The sequence below is a fragment of the Sus scrofa genome, chromosome 10, assembly GCF_054392235.1.
Source record: "Sus scrofa isolate SSC_HxYL_T2T_F1_AM1 chromosome 10, Sscrofa_HxYL_maternal_Yorkshire_Landrace_v2.0, whole genome shotgun sequence".
Taxonomy (NCBI): domain Eukaryota; kingdom Metazoa; phylum Chordata; class Mammalia; order Artiodactyla; family Suidae; genus Sus; species Sus scrofa.
The window spans coordinates 91286005-91309733 of NC_139392.1; the positions used below are offsets into that span (position 1 = coordinate 91286005).

At 46.9% G+C, this 23729-nt stretch overlaps 1 protein-coding gene across 7 annotated transcripts in view; it reads left to right on the forward strand.

Moving 5' to 3' along the window:
- Window positions 1–17175, forward strand: part of PRKCQ (protein kinase C theta) — a 154105-nt gene extending 136930 nt beyond the window's left edge. For 6 of the 7 annotated variants that reach the window (XM_021065023.2, XM_021065021.2, XM_021065019.2 and 3 more), the window contains 3 exons: window positions 2320–2508; window positions 13456–13584; window positions 15962–17175. In XM_021065023.2, the coding sequence (XP_020920682.1) occupies window positions 2320–2508; window positions 13456–13584; window positions 15962–16117 (474 nt within the window). In that variant the 3' untranslated portion in view covers window positions 16118–17175. Of the gene's footprint in view, window positions 1–2319; window positions 2509–13455; window positions 13769–14182 lie in introns of all 7 variants that reach the window. The other variant, XR_014818128.1, reaches the window with a different exon arrangement.
- Window positions 17176–23729: the final 6554 nt, after the last annotated feature.

Here is a 23729-nt window from a genome sequence, read left to right on the forward strand (position 1 = left end):
AGAAGAGAAAAAGCCAATCCTAAGACGGCCTGTGTGCATGTGCACACATTCACTAGATGCACTGAATTAAGCCTTAAGTCGAAGGATGGAAAGGGTGTCTATGCCAAGAGGGTCCCTTCTTGCTTTTTAAATTTGGTGCTTTCAAACCTGTTTTCCCATCCTCACTTGGGTTTGGATAATAAAGCAGCTTTGCCCCAAGCCTACCTGGGAGCAGCATTCATGAAAAACAAAGACTTTTCTTCTCCATTTCACAAATTGCTCTTATGCTCCTACCAAGTACTGTTTTGTTTTGTTTGGGGGCCACTCCTGTAGCATATGGAAGTTCCAGGCTAGGGGTCGAATCAGAGCGGCAGCTGCCGGCCGCAGCCACAGCCACGCCAGATCTGAATCGCATCTGCAACCAACACCGCAGCTCGTGGTACTGCTGGATTCTTAACCCAATGAGTGAGGCCAGGGATCGAACTCACATCCTCATGGATGCGAGTCCATGAGCCACAGAGGAACTCCCCAGTACTGGCTTTCACAGTGATATAATATATATACCATAAAATACACCATCATAACCTTTTTTTTTTTTTTTTTTTTTTTGGTCTTTTTGTCTTTTTGCGTTTCTTGGGCCGCTCCCTCGGCATATGGAGGTTCCCAGGCTAGGGGTCGAATCGGAGCTGTAGCCGCCTGCCTACACCAGAGCCACAGCAACGCAGGATCCGAGCCGCGTCTGCAACCTACAGCACAGCTCACGGCAACGCCGGATCATTAACCCACTGAGCAAGGGCAGGGACCGAACCCACAACCTCATGGTTCCTAGTCGGATTCGTTAACCACTGCACCACGACGGGAACTCCCAATCGTAACCATTTTTAAGAGGGCAGTGCACTAGCGTTGAGTATATCCACACTGTTGCACAGCCAAGTCTCCAGAACTTTCCATCTTGTACAACCGAAATCCGTCCCCATTAAACAACTGTTGCTTCCCGACAAACCCTGACAACCATCATTCCGCTTTCTGTCTATAAACTGGACTCTCTAGATATGTCATATAAGTGAAATCCTACAGCAGTTGTCTTTGTGTGTCTGGCCGATTTCACTTTGCGTAACATCCTCAGAGCTTATCCATGTTGAAGTGTGTGTCCGAATTTCCTTCCTCTTTAGGGCTGAGTTAATACTTAGCTCTGTGGAGAGACCGCATTTTGCTGACCCATTCATCCACGGATGGGCCGTATGTGCTGTTTTAGAGACGGTCGTGGCCTGCTTTGTTGGGGTGACAGGCCCTGAGCAGGATGGCAATACGGTATCTTTCCACGTTAAATAAGGAAGTTGCTGAAAGGCCAGAATACGAAGACTTTTATGCCAGGAATGTGGACAGGAATCTCTTTAAAAGTTAGGTGGGATTCCAGACTTTAAATCCACTTCCCTAAAGGACCGACCAGACTCCTTCCCCTCCAAACACTGCTAACAAGTGTCACAGTGTCACCGCATGTTGCAATGAGAGGTCTTGGTTTCTGGATTTGAACAGCTCGTTTTCCTGGTCTCTCTCAGCAGAGTCACGAAACTTGACTCTTCGGAACCATGACCTGTTAGCTTTAAGGGTGGGCTTTGTCAGATGACCTCTTTGGAAGCTTGATGTTTTAGGCAGAGACTCAGGACCACAGATGCCACACAACATGTGGTCTGGTTTAGCGCTTCACCTCAAGGCACTGAAGGGCCTGGAAAACCTAGCTCTCTTAGGTCTGGATCTGCCACCCACGTGCGGGAAAATAAAGGTTGGCGGGACAAGTCAGTTGTTTCGCTTAAGGCCAGAGGCAAAAAAAGAGAGAGAGAGAGGAGAGAGGTTGAAACTCAAGAACGTTTGCCCAGTTTTGGCACTGCCCACTCATTTCTACCTAGTCACTAGCTTCTCGAAAGTTTCAGTGTAATCTTTGTAAAACCATGTGCTGTCTTCGTCATGAGCTATTGCCTGGGTGGCCTTGAGACATCCAGGCAGGGCGTTCAGACCAACCTCGTTTTTATTTTTTTTCATGTTTTGGTTAAAGTGTAGTTGATTTATAATGTTCCTTCAATTCGTGCCGTACAGCAAAGTGACCCAGCCACTCTAAGTCAAGGGACCAGACACAGTTCCCTGTGCTATACAGCAGGACCCCGTCACCCATCCATTCTAAATGTAACCGTCTCCATCTCCGAGCCCCAAACTCCCCGCCTGTCCCCCTCTCCCCCACCCCTGCCCCTGGCAGACGCAAGTCTGCCCTCCGTGTGCACAATCTGTTTGTTTTGTAGAGAGGCTCATTTTTAGTCACTAGGTCCCTGCCGTTTGGTCCTGCAGATCCTACTGGGTCAGAAGTACAACCACTCTGTGGACTGGTGGTCCTTCGGCGTCCTTCTCTACGAGATGCTCATCGGCCAGTCCCCATTCCACGGGCAGGATGAAGAGGAGCTGTTCCACTCCATCCGCATGGACAGTCCCTTTTACCCACGATGGCTCGAGAAGGAGGCAAAGGACCTTTTAGTGAAGGTAAGAAGTGGCCTGGAGGAAACGCTCCTAGGTTTAGTACTAGGCTTTCTCCTCGGTGCTCCCGTCCATTGCTAGGTTCGGGTTTATACCTGGCAGAGTAAACAGTAACTGCACTGAACCAGATTTAAAGGGGATGTGCACCCTTGTTTTAACTGAGGCACCGATAGGATGAGCATGAGCTATCAAAAGGAGTCTCAGACCCTCCCGTGCAAGAAACACCCAGGAACCAGTTCCAGGACTCTTAAACAGCCGCACCTTGAGATGTAATGGGTCTATTGAACAAAAGCTATTTGGGGCTTAAAACTTAAACTTGTTTCCCATAGTCCCTACTAAATCTGTTCAGTCCACCCGAAATGATAAAATTCCTAGAAGAACGTATAGGCAGTAACTTCATTAACATCAGTCCCAGAGATATTTTGGGGGGATCTGACCCATAAACAGGGGAAACAAAGGTGGGAAGAAACACATGGGACCACATGACATGAAAAAGCTTCTGCACAGCAACGAAATCATCAAAATGAAAACTTTGAATGGGAGAGGATACTTGCAAATCATATTTGGTAAGGGATTAACATCCAAAATATAAAAGAACTCATACAGCTCAGTGACAGTCTGATTTTAAAATGGTAGATATATACAATGGACTACTACTCAGCCATAAAAAAGAATGAGATAATGCCATTTGCAATAACATGGATGCAACTAGAGATTCTCATATCAAGATAAGTCAAAAAGAAAAAGACAAATACCATATGATAGCACTTATACGTGGAATCCAAAATATGGCACAAATGAGCCTATCCACAGACAAGAAACAGACTCACAGAGATATAGAACAGACTTGTGGTTGCCGAGGGGGAGGGAGTGGGATGGACGGGGCGTTTGGGGTTAGCAGATGCAAACTGACATTTAGAATGGATGGGCAGTGAGGTCCTGCTGTATAGCACAGGGAACCATATCCAGTTTCTTGGGATAGAACATGCTGGAAAATACTATGAGAAAAAAAAAAAAAAAAAACCATGATGAAAGATGTGTGTGTATCACTGGGTTACTATACTGTACAACGGAAATTGGCACAACGCTGTAAATTAACTACACTTTAATTTTAAAAAAGCAAAATGTAATGGATGAAGGGATCTGAATAGACAATTTTCTCAAAGATGAAAAGATGGCTAATAGGCACATGAAAAGATGCTCAGCATCACTAACCAGGGAAACTACAAGTCAAACCAAAACCACAGTGAGCTATCGCCTCACACCTGTCAGAATGGCTGCTATGAAGAAGATGGGAGAAGGTACCAGCAAGGATGTGAAAAAATGGAACTCCAATGATGGAAGACCACTGCTGGTGGGATGTCAACTGGTGGAGCCACTGTGGAAGCAAGTATGGAGATCCTTCAAAAAGTTACGACTAGAATGACAATACACTCATATCGTATTCCACTTCTGGGTATTTATTCAAAGAGCATGAAAACACGAATTGGAAAAGATATATGTACCCTTATGTTCATTGCAGCCTTCTTTGAAATAGCCAAGAAATGGAAACAATCCAAGTGTTTGTCAATAGACGACCAGATGAAGAGGTGGAATGTATACCCAATGGAACATTAGCCAAAAAAAGTGAAATGCTGCCATTTGCAACACCACGAATGGAGAGGGTCTTGTGCCAGTGAAATAAGACAAAGACAATTACTGTGGGATTTCATTCACGTGGAACCTAAAAAATAAACTCATGGATACCGAGAACAGATTGATGGTCACCAGAGGAGAAGGGGCAGGGTGGGCAATGCTGGGTGAAGGGGGCAACGCTGTGGTGAAGGAGGGGTAACCAGGCTTTGGTGGTGATCACGCTGGAGTGGGTGCAGAGGCTGAATTATAATGCTCTACACCGGAAACTTACCATGAAAAAAATCTTTCCCTGCCCTGGCTGAAGGCTTGGATAGAACAAGTGATTTTCAGCTCACTTTTAGATAAAAGACCAACTTCTCGTCCCTCCTACATTATGAGACACCATCTCAGCCAAGAAAGCAAAGCTGTTCTGTCCAAGACATAAGTCATCACACCCATCTTAAAGGTTTTGGTTTGGTTTTTTGGTTTTTTTTGTCTTTTTAGGGCCACACATGCAGCACATGGAGATTCCCAAGCTAAGGGTTGAATCAAAGCTGCAGCTGCTGGCCTACACCACAGCCACAGCCACACAGGATCCAAGCCGCATCTGCAACCTACACCACAACTCACGGCAATGCCAGATCCTTAACCCACTAAGCGGGGGCCAGGGATCCAACCTGCGTCCTCATAGATGTTAGTCAGATTCGGTGTCCACTGAGCCACGACGGCAACTCCCATCATGTCCATCTTAAAAGCACAGACTCCCACTCCCTTTCCGCTGGGCAGGCGCATGGCCGCCACCCACCTTTGGAAAAGGGAGTCTGTTCACATTGTGTCCTGCATGCGTGTCCCCCTCTTCCCCATCTCCTGTGTTTCTATTTCCGACCAAACACAGGGAGAGGATGGAGGGATGAGGAGGAGAAAGAACTGCTCTTCCACGGCTGGGGGGCTTCATGCTCTTGGAATCCATTGGGTTTTCAAGCCAAGGCTTTCTATGGGATTCAGACAGGTGTTTTGGAAATCCCTGTCCCTGGGGACATCTTTGACGGAAGCCCTTGAGGTGCAGGCTCCTGGATCCATCCCTCAGCCCAGCTACTGGACTGAATCCCACTCCAGCCACACCCCATCCCAGCGGGACCCGCTGCTGCTGAGCGGGCTCTCCCAGGCAGCACTTAGGACAGACGCAGACCCGCTCTCCTCACATCCCCGACCTGCATCCACGGGACACCCTGATGTATTTTCCACCCTGAAACCTAAAGAGAGCAGTCTTCTACCATCTCAGCAGCAGTCTCCAGAACTCAGCATCAAAGCAACAGTCAGACCCCACCCGTGACACCCCAGGATCAGTTAAGACCTGGCGCTAGTGCTAGAGAAGCAAACCATGCTCCAAGACTCACTGGTTAAGAAAGCAGGAGCTCCCGGGCACCCACACAGACACACGAGGAGCACCTGAGAGCCACCGTTAACGATCTAGACCTTAAAGCCCCAGGTTGCCTTTGCTGAGGATACAAAATACCATCTGCCGTGTGAGTGCCATGTGCTAGAAAATGAAAATCCTGCTAATTCACCATGCTAATGAGCTGCTATCATAGTAAGCGCCTACACCTGCTGAGCTGTCCCAGCACCTCTGGGGGCCAAAGAGACCTACCAATGTGACCAAAAGCCCAGCAAGTCGAAAGGCAGTGGACCGAGAATACAGGTGTTTTGAACAAAACGGTTTGGTTTCTGGAAATTCATCTCAGCCGGCTAAAAACAAATCATTTAGGGAAATAATGTTTAGCCTTGCTCGTCTTATAATGAAAAGGGGACCAGGACAAGATCCTTCACCATTAGACGCTGTCCATGGATTTGAAATCCAAACTTGGATTACCCTGCCTACCTTTTTCTCACTAATCTGCTTTTTTTCTCATGAAGAACGACTCAGAATTAAATTTTAGGGCATAATACACGTTTGCCTTTCTGATACAACTGTCAGGTTGTCTAGGGTGTTTGAAATGTTGAGCATTCTCGCGGCATTCTCCCTAAGGAACCAAGATCTAGAACTTCAAGTGCTGACAAAGCCCTCGTAGGAGTCCCAGCCCGAGGCTGATGGTGTGTAAACATCTGAGCCAGTCTCACTCAATTCTCACTTGCTCTCTGATCCAAGCAAGCCATAAACTTAGAAAACTCCCCAAACGGCCAATTAAATTCACTTTTAATGACTGAACAAAACACATATAAAATGAAAGCTAATTTCAAAATTAACCAAGTTTTAAAAAAGATGACAGCAGTAAAAATAAATTAGCAGGATGGGAATGTAAAGTTTTGCTCTCCATAAAGGCAATTTCAGGTATTATTACAGGTGCTACATTTATTCTACACTTGGCTCTTAGACTTAACTAAGGTGTGTTAATTGTCTCTAGCTGCCATGAACAAAACACCATAGACTGGGCAGCTTAAACAACAGAAACTCACTTACAGGTCTGGAGGCTGGAAGTCCGAAGAAGTCCAAGGTCCGGGGCCAGGGCCAGGGCCAGGGCCAGGCCCAGCAGAGAGAGTTCCACACCCAGTTTGCAGGGCTGCTTTCTCGCGAGAGTGCGCTGGCGTCTCCTCTTATAAGCCCTGAGCCGATAGGCTCAGGCCCCACCCTGTGACCTCATTTAACCTTAAGTACTTTCTTCCTCCAAGTACCTTCACACTGGTTAGGGATTCAACACATCAATTTTGAGGGAACACAATTCAACCCACAGCACAAAGGGGGCGCTGAGAAGTCCTGGGCCATCCAAACTCACCAGAAAGGGGGAAACGGGAACGGCTTGGGGGTCTGGAGGCTCTGGTGCAGCCGCTGTAACCTACCTTTACATAAAGCCGAACAGCTGTGCCGCCTAAACCCAGCTCCATCTGGCAAAGGGTGATTTCCCAGCATGCCACAGGGAGGATGTAAGTGGGGCCAGCTGGAGGTAACGAAGTACATCTGTAGAAGGACACTGGGGGAGTTCCCGTCGTGGCGCAGTGGTTAACGAATCCGACTAGGAACCATGAGGTTGCAGGTTCGATTCCCTGCCCTTGCTTAGTGGGTTAACGATCTGGCATTGTCGTGAGCTGTGGTGTAGGTCGCAGACGAGGCTCAGATCCCGTGTGCTGTGGCTCTGGCGTAGGCTGACAGCTACAGCTCTGATTCGACCCCTAGCCTGGGAACCTCCATATGCTGCAGGAGCAGCCCAAGAAATGGCAAAAAGACAAAAAAAAAAAGAAAGAAAGAAAAAAGACACTGGGAATGGTGGTTTCAAAGGAGAGGAAGACTGGGGAGGAGGAAAGGATTACTTCCGGTAGGAGGAGAAAAGATGTAAAGTCATGCATGTGGAAGATTATGCAGCAGTGAAAAGGATGGAACTATGGGTTCACAGAACAATGTGAATGGGTCACCAAGACATTAAGCCAAGTGGGGGGGAGAAAAAGCCCATCTCAAAAGGTCAGACTGTATGAGTCCACATGTGTGACATTCTTGAGAGGACAACGCGGCAGAGATGGTGATCAGATTAGTGGCTGCGGGGCTTAGGGATCGGGGAGGCAGGGGAATGACTCTGAAAGGGGAGCCCAAGGGAGATCTCTGTGGTGCTGGCACGGTTCTGGATCCTGTTTGTGAAGGTGGTTACGGAGACGTGGTTATAGAGACCTCCCTGTGTGATGAAATGACACAGAACAAGATACACGGTATCAGTGCCTGTGTCCTGGTTTTGATATTATACTCTCATCGTCTATGACGGAAGCACTCGGGGAAACTGAGTGAAAGTACATGGGACATCTCTGTACTATCTTTTCAACTTCCTGTGAATCCATATGTATGGTCTGCGTGTGTCCTCCCCCACCGCCCCAGAAAATCACATGTGGAAGTCTTCTAACCCCCCACGTGGTGGTTTTAGGGGGTGAGGCTTTGGGAAGGTAATTAGGTTTAGACGACATCATGATTCCTCAAAATGAGATTAGTGCCCTTTAAAAAAGAGGGAGAAGGAAATCTCTCCCCTCAAACACATGCACCTAGAAAAGGCCAGGGAAACACACAGCCAGAAGACAGCCACTGGTGAGCCGCGAAGAGAGGCTTCCCAGAACCTGGCCATGCCACCTGCAAGCCACGAAGAGAGGCTTCCCAGAACCTGGCCATGCCAGCACCTTAACCCTGGATGTCCTGCCTCCAGAACCATGAGAATAAATGTCTCCTGTTTAAGCCTACACATCAGTGGTGTTTTTGTTCCAGCATCTCAAGCAGGCTAAGATCGTAATTATTTCAAAATAAACAGTTTAAAAACAAAACTAAATGTTAGACTAAACACCAGCAAACAGACAAAAAGAGTCATCTGCAGAGTTTCAGTGGCAGGAAGAGATTTGCTGTGAGAGTAGACCGTAAATTTGGCGAATTGGACAGAAACCAAGACAACTGAGAATAAAGAAGGAGAGGAAGTGGGACTCCCGATGAAGGGGGTTTAACCTCTTGGTGAAGAGGTTTTAAATCCACATGGAAGAGTCTGGGCTTAGTCTTTCTCATGTGAGTTAATAGAAATTCTCTATTCTTGTCCATGAAGAAGAGGGTTCTCCCATGTTCTAGGAGCTGGGCGAATAGAAATTAGTTTCCAGCCTGTGAGTCGCTGATTGTAAGACTGGCTTCTAGTTTCACCTCTGTGCCTCTTTGGCTCTACAGTTTTGATCCAGCAGCCCCCACATCCTCAAGCTCCCTTTTCTGCAGAAATCAAAGGTAATATCATTTCTGAGAAACTTCCTCTAGAGAATTACAGATAATGTTGTGAAACCCAGAGTCACGGGGCCTCTGGGAAAGCTAAGTGAAGAGTATTCAATGGCATCTGTAACAGGAGGAGGCTCAGTACTGGACTCCATTCTCTTTAGCCCTCGCAGGACGCAGATACATGCCGTGCACTGAGCAAACGTACAGCAGGAGAGGCTGCATGTCATCAAGAAGTACAGGTGGGATACCGCTGTCTCGTTGCCTGTCACCCAAGACACGCCCTTTTCTTCCCTTCATCCAGGATGTCCTGTCCCTTTGTTTGGAAAATGATGGAAAATTCGTGCTCTCAAATAGAAATACCTCTCCCTTTTGTAGAAAGAGCCGTTGGCAGAGGGACAGAAGAGGGAGAGAAGATTCCAGGGGCAGGTGCCAAGCCCGGGGGGCCATCCGAGGCAGCCCAGCCCTGCTTTTTCTCCTGGACAGTCGAGTAAATTTACACAAACTCCAGATGCATCCTGGCCATTTATGTCGGGGTGTGCTCTTTCCTGTCAGTACAGACCACACTTCTGACAGCTTCTATGGACAAAATCAAGTCTTTCCGCATGAGCATGTATTCCTTCGGGGCAGCCTCCCTGCAGCAGAGCCGGTGACCTTCCATAAGGTCAACCAGCATCTTTAGAACCGGGTTGGCGGGGGGGGGGGGGCTGCTGCAGGGCAGAGAGGATGAATATTTATTCTTCTGTACAAAACTAGAAAGAATTCTGAGTCTCGATGCTGGAGATCATATCATCCCCTCCTTATACATTTTATCTTTAAACGTTTCTGAAATTTCCCAGGTCCACATGCCAGGCTCAAAATGCCACATGTTCCTGGGAACACCGAGCATGCATGCCCTTGGCCCAAGGCAGTTCCTTCCAACCGATTCCCTGAAGCATCTGCTTTATAACATGAGGCTGGTTAGGGCCACACACCTTCTCGAATCTTGTTCCATCCAAATGTCCTTCAGAGTGGAAGCCAGTCACTTACTAAGATCATCTCAGGGGAACGAATGTGGGGCAAGTCACTTATTTCCGTCCATCTCTCGACTCTTGCTCGCGTCTGAGTCTACGGAGAAATACGTTTCGCCATGAACTTGTCTATAGGCTGCTCTATATGCTGAAACCAAGAGTCTAACAGAAGACAGAGACTGAAGACACATGATCTGGGAAAAATTAAATGGAAAGACAGCTTGGCCACATACCCAGCACACACCCATGGAGTAGCTGCTTGGTCCGTGGCGCCACGCTGGACTCTGTAAGAAACAGAAACGTACTTGGTGTCTGCCCTCCAGAGCTTCTCCTCTAGCAGGAAAGCCGCCTTTTAAAATGTGGTGCAGATACACAGTGGGCTACTTTCTTTAAGGAAGGGGAGATGTTCTATAGAGTTCAAAGGATAGACTATCCAACAGCGGAAGTAGGATAGGGCTGCTCATCACTGAGGCTCTACTGCTGGCTGGACCCATGGTCTTGAGCAAGTTGCCAAGCTTCTCTGAGCCTCAGTTTCCTTGTATCTGCTTTAGGATCTGCCTTTAAAATCAGGATGGCCAGAGTTCTCATTGTGACTCAGTGGGTTAAGAACCTGACGTAATGTCTAGGAGGATGCAGGTTCGATCCCTGGCCCCACTCAGTGGGTTAAGGGTCCAGCATTGCCGCCAGCTGCAGCGTAGGTCACAGGTGCGGCTTGGATGCGCTGTTGCCGTGGCTGCAGCTCCAATTCGACCCATAGGCTGGGAACTCCCACCTGCTGCAGGTGTCACTGTAAAAAGAAAAAAAAATCAGGAAGGTCTAGCTGAGGCATCCAGCCCAAGGCCTGACTCTCTAAGGACACTGAATGGATTGAATGATGTAACCAGCCATGTGACAGGGAGTGTGACTCAAGAGGAGAGGTGAGAGCTCACCGTGAGTGGAGGTAACCAAAGAAAGCTTGGCAGAGAAGACAGGGCGTAAGCTGAACTCTCAAAGGTGTGTCAGGACTTAAAGAGGAGGAGGAAGGGACGGGAGTGGATTACAGCGAGAGGTAAACCCTTGCAAGATGGAGTGTCAAGGCGAAGGGAAGACCTCGGAAAAGGCCACAGATGCACTGAGTAGACACGTCCGGACAGAAGAGGGTCCCAGTGAAATCGGAGCGTGAGTGTCGGCATTAGAGGGAGCCTGGAAGGCCCGCCGCCCCAGGGGCCCAGAGGGTGTTAGGACTCACAGGGCAGAAGATCAGCTTGTCTGACCCTTCATTTTACAGGTGCACAAATTGAGACTCAGAACCTTGCCCCAGGCCATGGAGGTGGAAAGCCTCTCGGTTAACAGGCTCGAGTTATTTCCACTATGTGGAGATTTTCTAACGAGCTTCTTTGGAAGCCCAAGTTTCTGTAGAGAGGCCCCAGCAGCCACCATCCAATAAAGGGGAGAGAAAGTGGGGCCATGCCAAGGACTCCCCCCTTGGCCACACCAGGCAGTTGCATGAGTGTCTCAAGGGAGCTTTTCAGATAATTTAAAAAAGAAAGAAAAAAGAAAGGAGTTCGCTGGTGGCCTACCAGTTAATGATCCGGCTTTGTCACTGCTGTGGCTCAGGTCACTGCTGTGCTGCAGGTTTGGTCCACATGTCACAGGTACAGCCCCCCCCCCCCAAAAAAAAAGTTTTAATAAAATTTTTTAAAAACAAAGAAACCTCCAAAGGCAATAGCAATGGGATCCTGCTGTGTCGCCCTGGGAACTGTATCTAGTCCCTTATGATGGAGCAGGATCATGTGAGAAAAAGGAATGTCTATGCATATGTGTGACTGGGTCACCTTGCTGCACCGCAGAAAATCGACAGAACACTGTACACCAGCTGTGATGGAAACAATAAAAATCATTATAAAATAAAATTTTAAAAAGAAAGAAATCTCTGCTTTGCTCCAGCATATTAGTGAATTAATTAGCTGTCAGTTAGTTAGTGATTATAGAGTAGAGCTTTTGAAGATTTTCAAGTAGTAAGATAAACAGTAAAGCCGTGTTTTAAATCCCATAGACTGACCACACTGACTGGCGAGTCTTATGATTCTTATGAGGTATAAGCCATCCAGGCAATTTTGGTGCAAACGGGAAGTCAAGTTCTGCCAGAACTTCATGGACAATCATTGCACTTAACCGGCTTTTATTTTCAGGATTCATACCCTCTTTTAAAAAAAAAAAATTATATTTGATTTACAATGTTCTGTCAATTTCTGCTATACAGCAAAGTGACCCGGTCATACATATATACATTCTTTTTTTTTTTTTTTTCACATTATCCTCCATCATGGTCCATCCCAAGTGATCAGATATAGTTCCTTGGGCTGTACAGCAGAATCTCATTGCTTACCCCTTCCAAGGATCCATACCCGCTTTATGACACCCTGTAACAAGCAGTTATTTTCATAAATGAACATCTAGCTGATGAAAGAAAAAGGGTAGCTGCTCCAGACCCCCAGGAGAGCCGAGACGTTTCTAGTTTGCATGTTTGGACTCTCCTAAGGCCTTGGAGCCCTCGACATGTTTTGTTTAAGTTCGAAGAGTTTCCAAGTTTCTCTGCTGTTCTGGCCAGTGTTCATGTTGACGTCATGGGGGGAAGTGACAGGACAGGGGCCAGCATAGAGAGGAAATATGTATAAAACGGGTTGGAAATGATCAAAGATGATTTGAGGGAGTTCCCACCATGGCTCAGTGGTAACCAACCTGACTAGGAACCATGAGGCTGCGGGTTCCATCCCTGGCCTCGCCCAGTAGGTTAAGGATCCAGCACTGCCTGAGCTGTGGTGTAGGTTGCAGGTGTGGCTCAGATCCCCTGTTGCTGTGGCTGTGGCATAGACAAGCAGCTGCAGCTCCGATTCGATCCCAGCCTGGGGACTTCCATATGCCACAGCTGTGGCCTTATCAGGCAAAAATAAAAACAAAAATAACCTCAATGATTTGAATACAGTATTAGCATCCAGAAGGCTTGCGGGAGTTAAGAGCGATTCTGAATACTGAATACTACAAAATCCAAAGCTGACTGCCAGGGAGTAGTTTGTTACAGCTTAAGCAAGCTCTGAAAGTGGCTTTGAAAGAAATCAGACTCAATCGATGGGCAGTCGGCCAAACAGCAGATATGCTGGTCACTTACTCTGCTTTTGGGTGTTCCAGACCAGGAATTAGCACACACCTGTCTGTCTGTCTGTCACTGTTTTAACCCACGGAACATCCCTGTGGGGAGGACGCCCCAGTCACCTTATAGATGAGGAAGCTGACTCGGCATCTGTAACTTGCCAGAGGGTCCCGTGAATTAGAGCTGATCTCAGTCCAGGTCTTTGTAACTTGAAGGGTAGCATCTCTAGGGCAAAGCCCAGACTCGGGCAGATGGACTCTTCAGCCTGTTTGAGGGAGAACATTGCCGCTCGTTTGACCTGAGTTGATAGTTGATGACGGTAAACAGAGGGACAAGGTTCGGAAGGCAGGTGGCAAAGGCCAGCCTTTCTCCTGGTGGAGTCAGTCACGCGTGTGCAGTCCTGGCCCCCATGCTAGGTGCACCTGCACCCAAGGGGGGCTGCTTCATCCCTGAGACCTAACTGCTCCCCCTCTGCTCCCTTTCAGCTCTTCGTAAGAGAGCCTGAGAAGCGCCTGGGGGTGAGGGGAGACATCCGCCAGCACCCCTTGTTCCGGGAGATCAACTGGGAAGAGCTGGAAAGAAAGGAGATTGACCCTCCATTCAGGCCTAAAGTGGTAAGGGGCCCCAGGAGCCAGTGGTCCTGCCGTCGTCATCCCCACTTCACCCCCAGCCCCACCTCTCAGGAGGGTCTTCTTTGACCATAACCAGGGTACTGGGTTTGGAGGGGTGGCAGGGAATGTGACTCATTTGCAGAATTTAACCTGTGTCATCAAATGTAGCTTCAGAGAAGTTCCCATTGTGGCTCAGCAAGATAAGAACCCAACATAGTATCCATGAGGATGTGGGTTCAATCCCTGGCCTCGCTCAATGGGGTTAAGGATCCAACATTGCCGCAAGCTGTAGCATAGGTCACAGATGTGGCTCGGATCCTGCATGGCTTGGCGTAGGCTGCCAGCTGTAGCTCTGATTCCACCCCTAGCCTGGGAACTTCCATATGCTGCAGGTGCAGGTGCAGCCCTAAAAAGGAAAAAAAAAAAATGTAGCCGCAGGAAGAATGAATCTTCGGATGTAGGAGCCTTAGGCATACCCCGAACTTTTTTTTTTTTTTCATTTTTTTTTAACTGAGATATAGTTGATCTATAACATTGTGTAAGTTTAATTTTTTTTTTTTGTCTTTTTAGGGCCACGCCTGCAGCATATGGAAGTTCCCAGGCTAGGGGTCCAATCAGAGCTACAGCTGCCAGCCTACACCACAGCCACAGCAGCACCGGATCCCCCACAAATGTGGGGGGACCGTCAGATGTGATGGGGAGCTTTGCAGAGGATGCATCCAGGCTGTGTGGTCCCAGTCTGCGTGACCCAAGCCTGGGCGTAAACCCAGCCTCCAATGGCCGGAACTCTGGAGCCGTGTTTTCCAAGATTCTCTGACATGTGTCATCTGTCCCTGCAACTACATCCCCAGTGGTAATTAATAGGTGTTTCTCCATTTGAGAAGTAGACTGGTCCTTGGACAAAAGAGGTCTCTAAATTCCCACGTGCACAGCCACCCGCCAGCCGCTCACCTCGTGAGAAAAGGCAGAACTTCCTGGGTCACCACAAGATGCGGCAATGCTGAGATGACAAAAGTTCTGGGGGTGGATGGCGGTCATGGTGGTCCAGCATATGGATGCGCTTCATGCCCCTGAACGGTACACAAAATTGGTTAGAATGGTCACTTTCATGTAATGTACATTTTACCACAACTTAAAAAATAAATAATAACTTTTAAGAGGACATAAAGCCAAGTGGCACATTTGCCAGCTTGACCCACTCCCGGTGATTCTGGAAAGGAGGGAGCAGTGACCGGGTAGTCTATGACCCGTCCTCGCAGGGAGGAGGCATGTGCTTGTGCCCCTCAGGCAGGCTGTTCACGGTGGCACGTGTCTTGCTCTTAGTCCTGACAGCGAGTGGCCAGAAACAGCAGCGTGGGAAGAGTTCTCTGATCAACATTCCCCCCACGCTCTGGAGATGTTCCAGGGGTCCCACGGGCTGGACCTCTCGTTACTTGTTACCACACCATTGCTAATACCTGGGGTAATGGTCTTTGTGATGAAAGGAATTTTTCGCCTTGTTCTAGCTCATCAGAACAGTGTCCTTCGTGTCTCAGCTTCCATGGTAGATTGCAATTGACTTGATATTTTCCACAAAAATATCAGACCCTTGAGCTACCCTTTGCCAGTGGGACAATTCCCAGTTCCTCCTGTACGAAGGAATTTCCATGACCTGTGGTCCAGGCAGCTGTTTGTAGGCAGAGGCCATTGGCTTCAGCAGCTCAGGGGCCCCTCTGGGGGTGGGAAGGGCCTGACTCAGTTGCGCTCGTATAAGGATGACAGTTGATAGTGGTTACTCCTAATCTTTCAAGTTCAAGGGTACACCATGCTAAAGAGTGTTTATGAACAGGTTTCTTGTGATGGGCACCAGTCGACCAGGGATGTTGTCTTTCCCAATCCATGCTGTCTGTGGAAGACAGCTTAAGATGCTTAACAATAAAATAAATGTGTGTTGGGGGGGACCCAAGGGCACTGAGGGATGTTACTAGAAGAACAGGGATTTATAATCTGAAACTCCTTCTTCCTCCAGTCCCTCTGCTCCCACCATCCACCCCTCCCACTTCCTCCCGCTCCCCCACCCCCTGCCCCTGTGGGGCTTTTTCAAAGGTTACCAGTCCTTCTTCATGTAAACTCTTACCCGGAAGCATTAGGTCTTCCTGGAATGTATGCAAAGTGGAATTCCTTTATATGAATTTAACAATTCTGTTGATAAGCTGATGACTCCAGGTCTTAGAGACATTTGATAAAAGCCCTACATGATCAACCATGAGAATTACCTTATTTGCAGACACGTACTTCTTCATACACAGCTGGTAGCCTGGATGACAAAAGGAAGGATAATGAATTCAGTGGCTGATTTCCTTTCCTTTTTTTCTCCCCCCTCCCTAAAACTCTGGTCAAGAAATCACCGTACGACTGCAGCAACTTCGACAAAGAATTCTTGAACGAGAAGCCCCGGCTGTCATTTGCAGACAGAGCGCTGATCAACAGCATGGACCAGAACATGTTCAGAAACTTTTCCTTCATGAACCCAGGGATGGAGAGGTTGATATCCTGAGACTTGCCTCTCCAGACACACGAAGGGATGGGTCCTCCTTCCTCGGTGAACTGGTCCATGTGACGCACCTTTGGTTCCTTTTCAACCTGGAAAAGAAAAGAAACACTCAACAGTGAAGGCTGGGACCATGGAGCCCCTCACTGACTTTGTATCCATAGCAGAAACCAGCTCTGCTTCACTAATGACAACGCCCTGACACCTTTCACGGCCACCCTTGACCTTAGGTCCTTACTAATCGCAGTCATTTACTTGAAAGAGGGTTCCCCCCACTGTGAATGATTTGAAAACTTAATTCTGCTGTAAAGTATGGTTCCTCAGGCATCAACCGCTGATCAATGAAATATGTGTGGACACGAGCAAAATCCAAACTTCTCAAGACTGAAAGAGCATGTTGCCTGGGGTAGAAATGGGTTCCGTTCAGCTCCAGACAAGTAACCACTAACCCATTTTATTCTGTTCATGTCTCTGGAAGGGTAAAGGGTAGGGGGTGGGGGAAGCCCTGAGCAGGTACTTATGGGAATTCTTCATAATAAATGTAGCTTGTGACTTGAGATCTACAAATCCATTTATTCTGAGTAGCCCTGAAGTTCATTGGAAAGACGAAAGTGGGGAGAATTTGTGTCATTGATGTGGATGGTTTACTAGAACCCTACTCTGGTTGTCTTGTCAACATAGACATTAAATTTAGAGCCCAACAAGGATAAAGTCATTTTACTGCTGCCAGTAGAACCCTTCCATCCAACCATCCTTAGCTGATTTCAGTATCAGAGGCAGTCTCTCATTTTACCATCCTCACATTTGAATGGGAAAAAAAAATGAAGTGCATAATTCTAGAGAAAAGAAAACCCAGTCCCTTTATTAGCCCATTACTGATGATTGGATGACTCCTAAGTCTCTTGAGACTTCATGCAAGATAAAAATCCATGCATGCTATTTGTAGCAGTCTTATTTAATTAGAATTCTAGCTATACATGTTGAAAGTATCTGTACTATTTGTATATTTTGATAATGCTGTGACAATGACAAGAGGTAGATAAATAAAAAATGAAATAAAGAAAGATGCCTCCTAATAGTTTAATTCTCTATTTGGCCCCCCTCCCAACCTGGTTCTGTTTTAGTTAGCATGAAAAGGTAGCTGCTGTTGAGCTGATGTACATTTGAGAAACATTAAAAATCCCCAAATAGGAAAGAAACTCCGATAACCCTAAGTCATTGGTATCAGAGTCATCTTTCCCTCCTACACAGGATTTCTTGAAGGCAGCGTCTCCAACCCCTGAATTCAGCGCCAATCTCTCTCCTGACACTGCCTCCCCCCAAGGATGCCCTTCTTGCTAGTTCTTGTGGAATATCATAGATCCTCATCTGCCTCTCTGCAGCTTTTTGTGTTTTCTTTTTAGGGCTGCACCTGGAGGTTCCCAGACTAGGGGTGGAATCAGAGCTACAGCTGCTGGCCTACACCACAGCCACAGCCATGCAGGATCTGAGCTGCTTCTGCAACCTACACCACAGCTCACGGCAATGCCAGATCCTTAACCCATGGAGCAAGGCCAGGGATCAAACCCCCATGCTCATGGATACTAGTCAGGTTCATAAACCGCTGAGCCACCACAGGAACGCCCTCTGTAGCTTTTTATTACAAGGAAAGAGCTCTTTGATCTCAGCCCCTCGGATGCTCTGACAGAGCCCTTCCTCTCACTCCACCTTTAATTCCTCCACCTCCTTGGCCTTGTTTCCCCTCCATTGGTTTTATTCTTCCACTCAACGCACATAATCTTCCTCCTCGTCTCCAGGGAGCTTCATGTGGTCCTACCCCCCACACACACACCCCACGGGCCACCACAGGTGAAATGGGCATCACTTTCCTTCTAGACCCTCACATCACTGGTGGCAGAATGTCCCAGCATCGCTCAGCATCTTGTCTATTTGAACCCCCTCGTGGGTCTTACTCTTCCTGCTTTCCCCTCCTGTCATCTCTCGCCTGCTTTCTCCCTCACCAGCCTCCGCTATCCTCTAGACTGCAGAGTTCCAGTTTTCCCACATACTCAGGAAGAAACTCATTCCACCTCTTTATTTGTGATTTGGCAGCTGTTTCTTCCTGCAGGTGGAACATCCACTACACAGTTTTATAAACTTGTGTCACTATTGTTACATAGTCAGTGACACTTGGTAAAGCACAGGAAGGATGACTTTATTTAAGAGGGACCATTGCGAGTGACAGAGGGGCCACTGAGTGGTTGATTCTCCGGGGGGTGGGGAGCAGAGACCACCATGCATGGGGCGTGGAGGTTTATAGACAAGGAACAAAGTGGGTGGATAATGACTAAGAGGAAGCGTCAGCAGTAAAGGGGGTTCTGGCTAAATGGATCTAACACGATTCTTGCTGAAGGCGGGCCAGTGATCAGACTGCACCTGGGGGATGGCAGAGGATGAGAAAACCAAACAGATGTCGAGAGTGGGGGTTCTGGCTGAACTGACTTTGCAAGAGTCTTGCTAAAATTGGACAATACCGAGACAGACACAGAGCCCAGGAGTCATGCTTAGTTGAAACAGAGTTCAGGGGGGCTGAGGAGAGCCTGGTCAAGGGGAGAATCTTGGTCAGTGTTTAGAGCCAAGGTCCCAGTCACAGCATTGCAAGAGCTCTGGGATTACAACGAGGCTGCTTTCTCCTTGGTGCCAGAACTACTTGCATACAATCCCGAGAGGCTATTGTCCTCACAGCTCTGAATGCACTTTTGAGAAGATATCTGTTTCTCCGACACCATGTGTACGCTGAGATGTGCTGGGAATGTGAGGACGTGGGGAGCTATGGAGAGATGGCAGGTTTGGGAACCAGACAGACCTGAGCTTTATCAGATAGACAGACAGACAGACAGATAGATAGATAGATAGATAGATAGATAGATAGATAGATAGATGATAGATAGGTTATAAATGTGATGGATAGATGTATGTGATGGATGAATGGATTGGTTTGATATGGATGGATGGCGAGGTAGTTTGATGGATAGTTGGATAGAGAGTAGATGGATAGATAATAATATAGATAGATAACATGATAGATATTGATAGATGATAAGTGCGTCCTATGTCTTAAGTCAAATCTGAAACAAGAGGAATAATTCTTGATTGTCTCTGCTAAGTAGCTCAGAACCCACGTCTCTGGCATTGAGTGCTATGTCTGGCCACCTTTGCCTCTAAGTGTGGACAAAAGAAGATTCAGCACATTTAGCAACAGAGAATTATTTCTTAAATCCATGTCTTCTAGTTAACAGATGGTCTTCAAGTTCAGAATGTCTTCTAAGGAGTTTCCACTGTGACTCAGCGGTTAACAAATCCAACTAGGAACCATGAGGTTGCGGGTTCGATCCCTGGCCTCACTCAGTGGATTAAGGATCCAGCGTTGCCATGAGCTGTGGTGTAGGTTGTAGACGCGGCTCAGATCTCGCATTGGTGTGGCTGTGGTGTAGGCCGGTGGCTACAGCACCAGTTAGACCACTAGCTTGGAAACCTCCATATGCCATGGGTGCCGCCCTAGAAAAGGCAAAAAGACAAAAAAAAAAAAAAAAAAAAAAAAAAAAAAGTCTTCTAGGTGGAGTTTCTTTGTCTCCCATCATCCTACCTGCCAAGAGAAGACTTTTGGAAACTTGGACTACATCTGGTCCAGAATAATTGTGGCCCTGGGCAGGGTAAGGACAAATACAAATTAAAAAGAAGCTAATTCCCCCTGTTGAAAATGATGGAAGAAACTTCTCCCTCTCCCTCTTCTCCTTTTTCCAGAGTTGCTCTCCCTGTCCTTCTCAGATGTATATCAAACGTTACATACCTTTTTTTGCAGGTCTCACCACTTAGGGATGTTTCCTTGGGAACCTGGAAGCCACCTTTTTGAAATGCATACATCCAGGGAGATAAGGCTTCTGTCTCCAGTTCCCTTGGAAGGGTAGGAGCCTCACCTCATGGGTACCTGGCTTCAATTTGCAAAACTACCTCTTGTTCTAAACATGTGAGTGTTTTTCTCTCTCCTTGAGAATAAAGCCCATGCAGGTGGCCCCCGACCACCATGGGAAGGTTAGGGATGGTAAAAGATGCTGTCAATTCCCCCAAGTGAGGACCAATGACTGTTCCTCTTGAGAAAAGGTATATAATGGGGTGTGTCTGCTTGGCTGTCTAAGGGGAGGAGAGCCCTTTCTGTCTTTACAACCTTCTCATGGGCTGCCTGTGATACCCATCACGGTCTGGTTTAATGCCCACCCAGTAATAAAACAGTTTTCTTTCCCTTTGGGTTTTTTTAATTATATTTCCCCAACACCAGCTTCTCCCCTAAACCTCAATAGAAAGAAGGGATTAGGGAAGATATAGGAGAATTTTTTGACCCCCTGCCTCCGTCAGCCCAATTTCTCCTAAAGAAAACAACTGGCATAAAACAATTCTAATACTCTCTTCCCAGGCACACTCTTAGACTTCCCTCTAAAACACTGTAATAAGAGCTTAGAAAGCTGTTCGATCAATTACTCATCAAACTTTTTTTCTCCCCAACTAGAAGATCATTCAACACATACTTATCATGTACCTATTATGTACCTGGGAGCACCTGGCTTGTCTTTGGGGATCCTCTCAAAGAACTTGGAATTTTCGTCTTTAATCCTCATTCCTGGAAGATGTGTGCTACTCAAAATACCAGCCAAGGAGTTCCTGCTGTGGCGCAGTGGGTTAAGAATCCAACCAGAGCGGCTCTAGTCACGGCAGAAGCGCAGGTTCGATCCCCAGCCTGGCACAGTGGCTTAAAGGATCCAGCATTGCCAGTCTGCAGCTCAGACTTAATCCCTAGCCCAGGGACTTCCATATGCTGCAGGTGCAACCATAAAAAATTAATTAATTAAATACCAGCCAAAATGTGGCAACTGCAGTTGTCAGAATTATGACTGATTTTTTAATCTATGTATTTCTCTCTCCCACAAACATGTTTCTCTTAACTGGAGACAGTATTACTCGAGCAACTCCTGACACTGTCTTCAGGGCAGGCTTGGCTCGTTCCTCCAGGAGAGCACCCTTTGCTCTGAGTTCTGCCTAAGGCACGTCAGGGCAAGGTGGCGGCAGAACCAGCCAGCTCTTTTCCTAGTAACACAATCCATGCTCTTGCAAAGCTTCACCCCTGGGGCTTGGCCTTCTGGGATGGGGAGTGAACCAGCCGATGAGCTGAAGCCCACGAAGAACAGAAGTTTAAAGACAGCAAAGTATATGGAGCTCTATTTCCAGTGCTGCAAACATCTGGATAGAGGGTGTGAAGGTCACTCCATAGGCGAGGTGGAGACACTGAAATTATGCCAATGAAGCACGATACAGCCCTTACACACAACCATTAGAATCATACACTTTACATTTTTTCATTAAAAGAAATAAAAGAGTTTCCTGCCAACAAGGAAGCGAATTTCTAGGGCAAAGACCCACTCAGATTTTTCTACATATAAGATAGTATCTACAGCTACAGAGAACAGACCTGTGGTCACCAAGGGGAAGGGTGGGGGAGGGGTGGATTGGAAATTGGGATTCACAGATGCAAAACAGTATACATAGAACAGGCAAGCACCAAGGTCCTACTGCATAGCACAGGGAACTGTATCCAATGTCCTATAATAAACCATAATGGAAAAGAATTTAAAAGAATGTGCGTATATACCTCTATATAAGACATGTACACATTGTATATAAGTGAATCACTTTGTTGCACAGCAGAGATTAACACAACACTGTAAATCGACCATATCGCAATAAATGTTTAAAAAATATCATATTATCGGAGTTGGAGGCTATCAGTAAGATGTGTCAGCCCTCATCTGCCATAAAACAGTAATTGAACAGCTACTCATGGAGGAGTCTAGCTTCGCTCTGGGAGAGTTCTGGGGTACGATGAAGGGGCTGTAACAACTCAGGGGAGGCCAAAAACCAAGGAGAGTCACAGGAAGCTATATAAAGTGATCAGTGGTGTCTCCCATCCTTCAGACTAGCACAGTTCAGCACCAAGGGGAATCCTGTGGGGGAAAGGAGAGCAGGAGGCCACCAGCAGCACCATAGGGGTGGATACGGGATCAACAGCCAAAGTATATAAGGACTCACACAACACAATAGCCAAAAAACAAACACACAAAAATGGGCAAAGTACCTAAGTAAAGATTTCCCCAAACAGATGCCAACAAACACATGAAAAGATGCTCAACATCACTCATCTTTAGGGGAACACAAATCAAAGCCACAATGAGCTATCACCTCACACTGATGAGAATGGCTGTTCTCAAAAGGACATAGCGTTGGTGAGGATAAAGAGAAAAGGGAACCCTTGTCCCCCGTTGGTGGGAATGTAAATCGATGCAGCCGCTATGGAGAACAGTGTGGAGGGTCCTCAAAAAATCAAACACAGGGGAGTTCCTGCTGTGGCATGGTGGGTTAAGACTCCAACTGCAGCGGCTTGGGTCGCTGGAGAGGTGTGGGTTCAATTCCCAGCCAGCACAGTGGGTTAAAAGATCTGGCATTGCCGTAGCTGTGACCTACATTGCGCAGATTCAATTCCTGGCCAGGAACTTCCCTATGCCATGAGTGCGGCCATTGAAAAAAAAATCTAAGATAGAACTATCCTATGATCCAACAATTGCACTTTTCAGTATATACCCAAAGGAAAGGAAATCAGTATCTCGAAGAGATATTTGAGTTCCTAGGTACACTGCAGCATTCATTGCTCACAATGGCCTAGATATGGAAGAAACCTAAATACCCATAGCAGATGAAGAAAGCACAGCATAAGTATGTAATGGAATATTAGTCAACCTTTAAAAAGGAAATCCTGACACTTGCAACAGCACAGATGAACGGGGAGGATATTACCCTAAGTTAAGTGAGCCAGACAAAGACAAATACTCCATGGTCTCACATGTGGAATCTAAACTGGTCAAAACTCGTAGACGTATGAAATAGCATGGTGGCCAGGGGCTGGGAGACGGGAAAATGGGGAGATACAGGTCAAGGGGAACAGAGGTGGGTATGCAGGATGAAGAAAGTCTGGAGATCTCAGGTACAGCAGTGCAACTGTAGTTAGCAATGCTAGAGGACATACTTGAAATTTGCTAAGACAGGAGACTAAGTTTTCTCACCACAGAAAGTAAGTATGTGAGGAAATGGGTAAATTAACCAGTTTGACTGGCGATAACTTCATAATACAAACATATACCAAAATATCAAGTTGTACACCTAACATATATACAATGTTTGTCCATTTTATCAATGAGGCTGGGGAATTTGTTTTAAATTTCTAAAAAGAGACATTTCTCCAAAGAAGACATATGATGGCCAACAGGCATATGAAAAAATGCTCAACATCACCAATTATTAGAGAAATCAAATCAAAACTACAATGAGGAAGCACCTCACACCAGTCAGAATGGCCATTCTTAACCAGTCAACAAATAAATGCTGGAGAGGGTGTGGAGAAAAGGGAACCCGCCTTCACTGTTGGTGGGAATGAAAACTGGTACAACTACTGTGGAAAGCAGTATGGAGGTTCCTCAGAAAACTAAATACAGAACTACCATATGACGCAGCAATCCCACCACTGGGCATATATCCA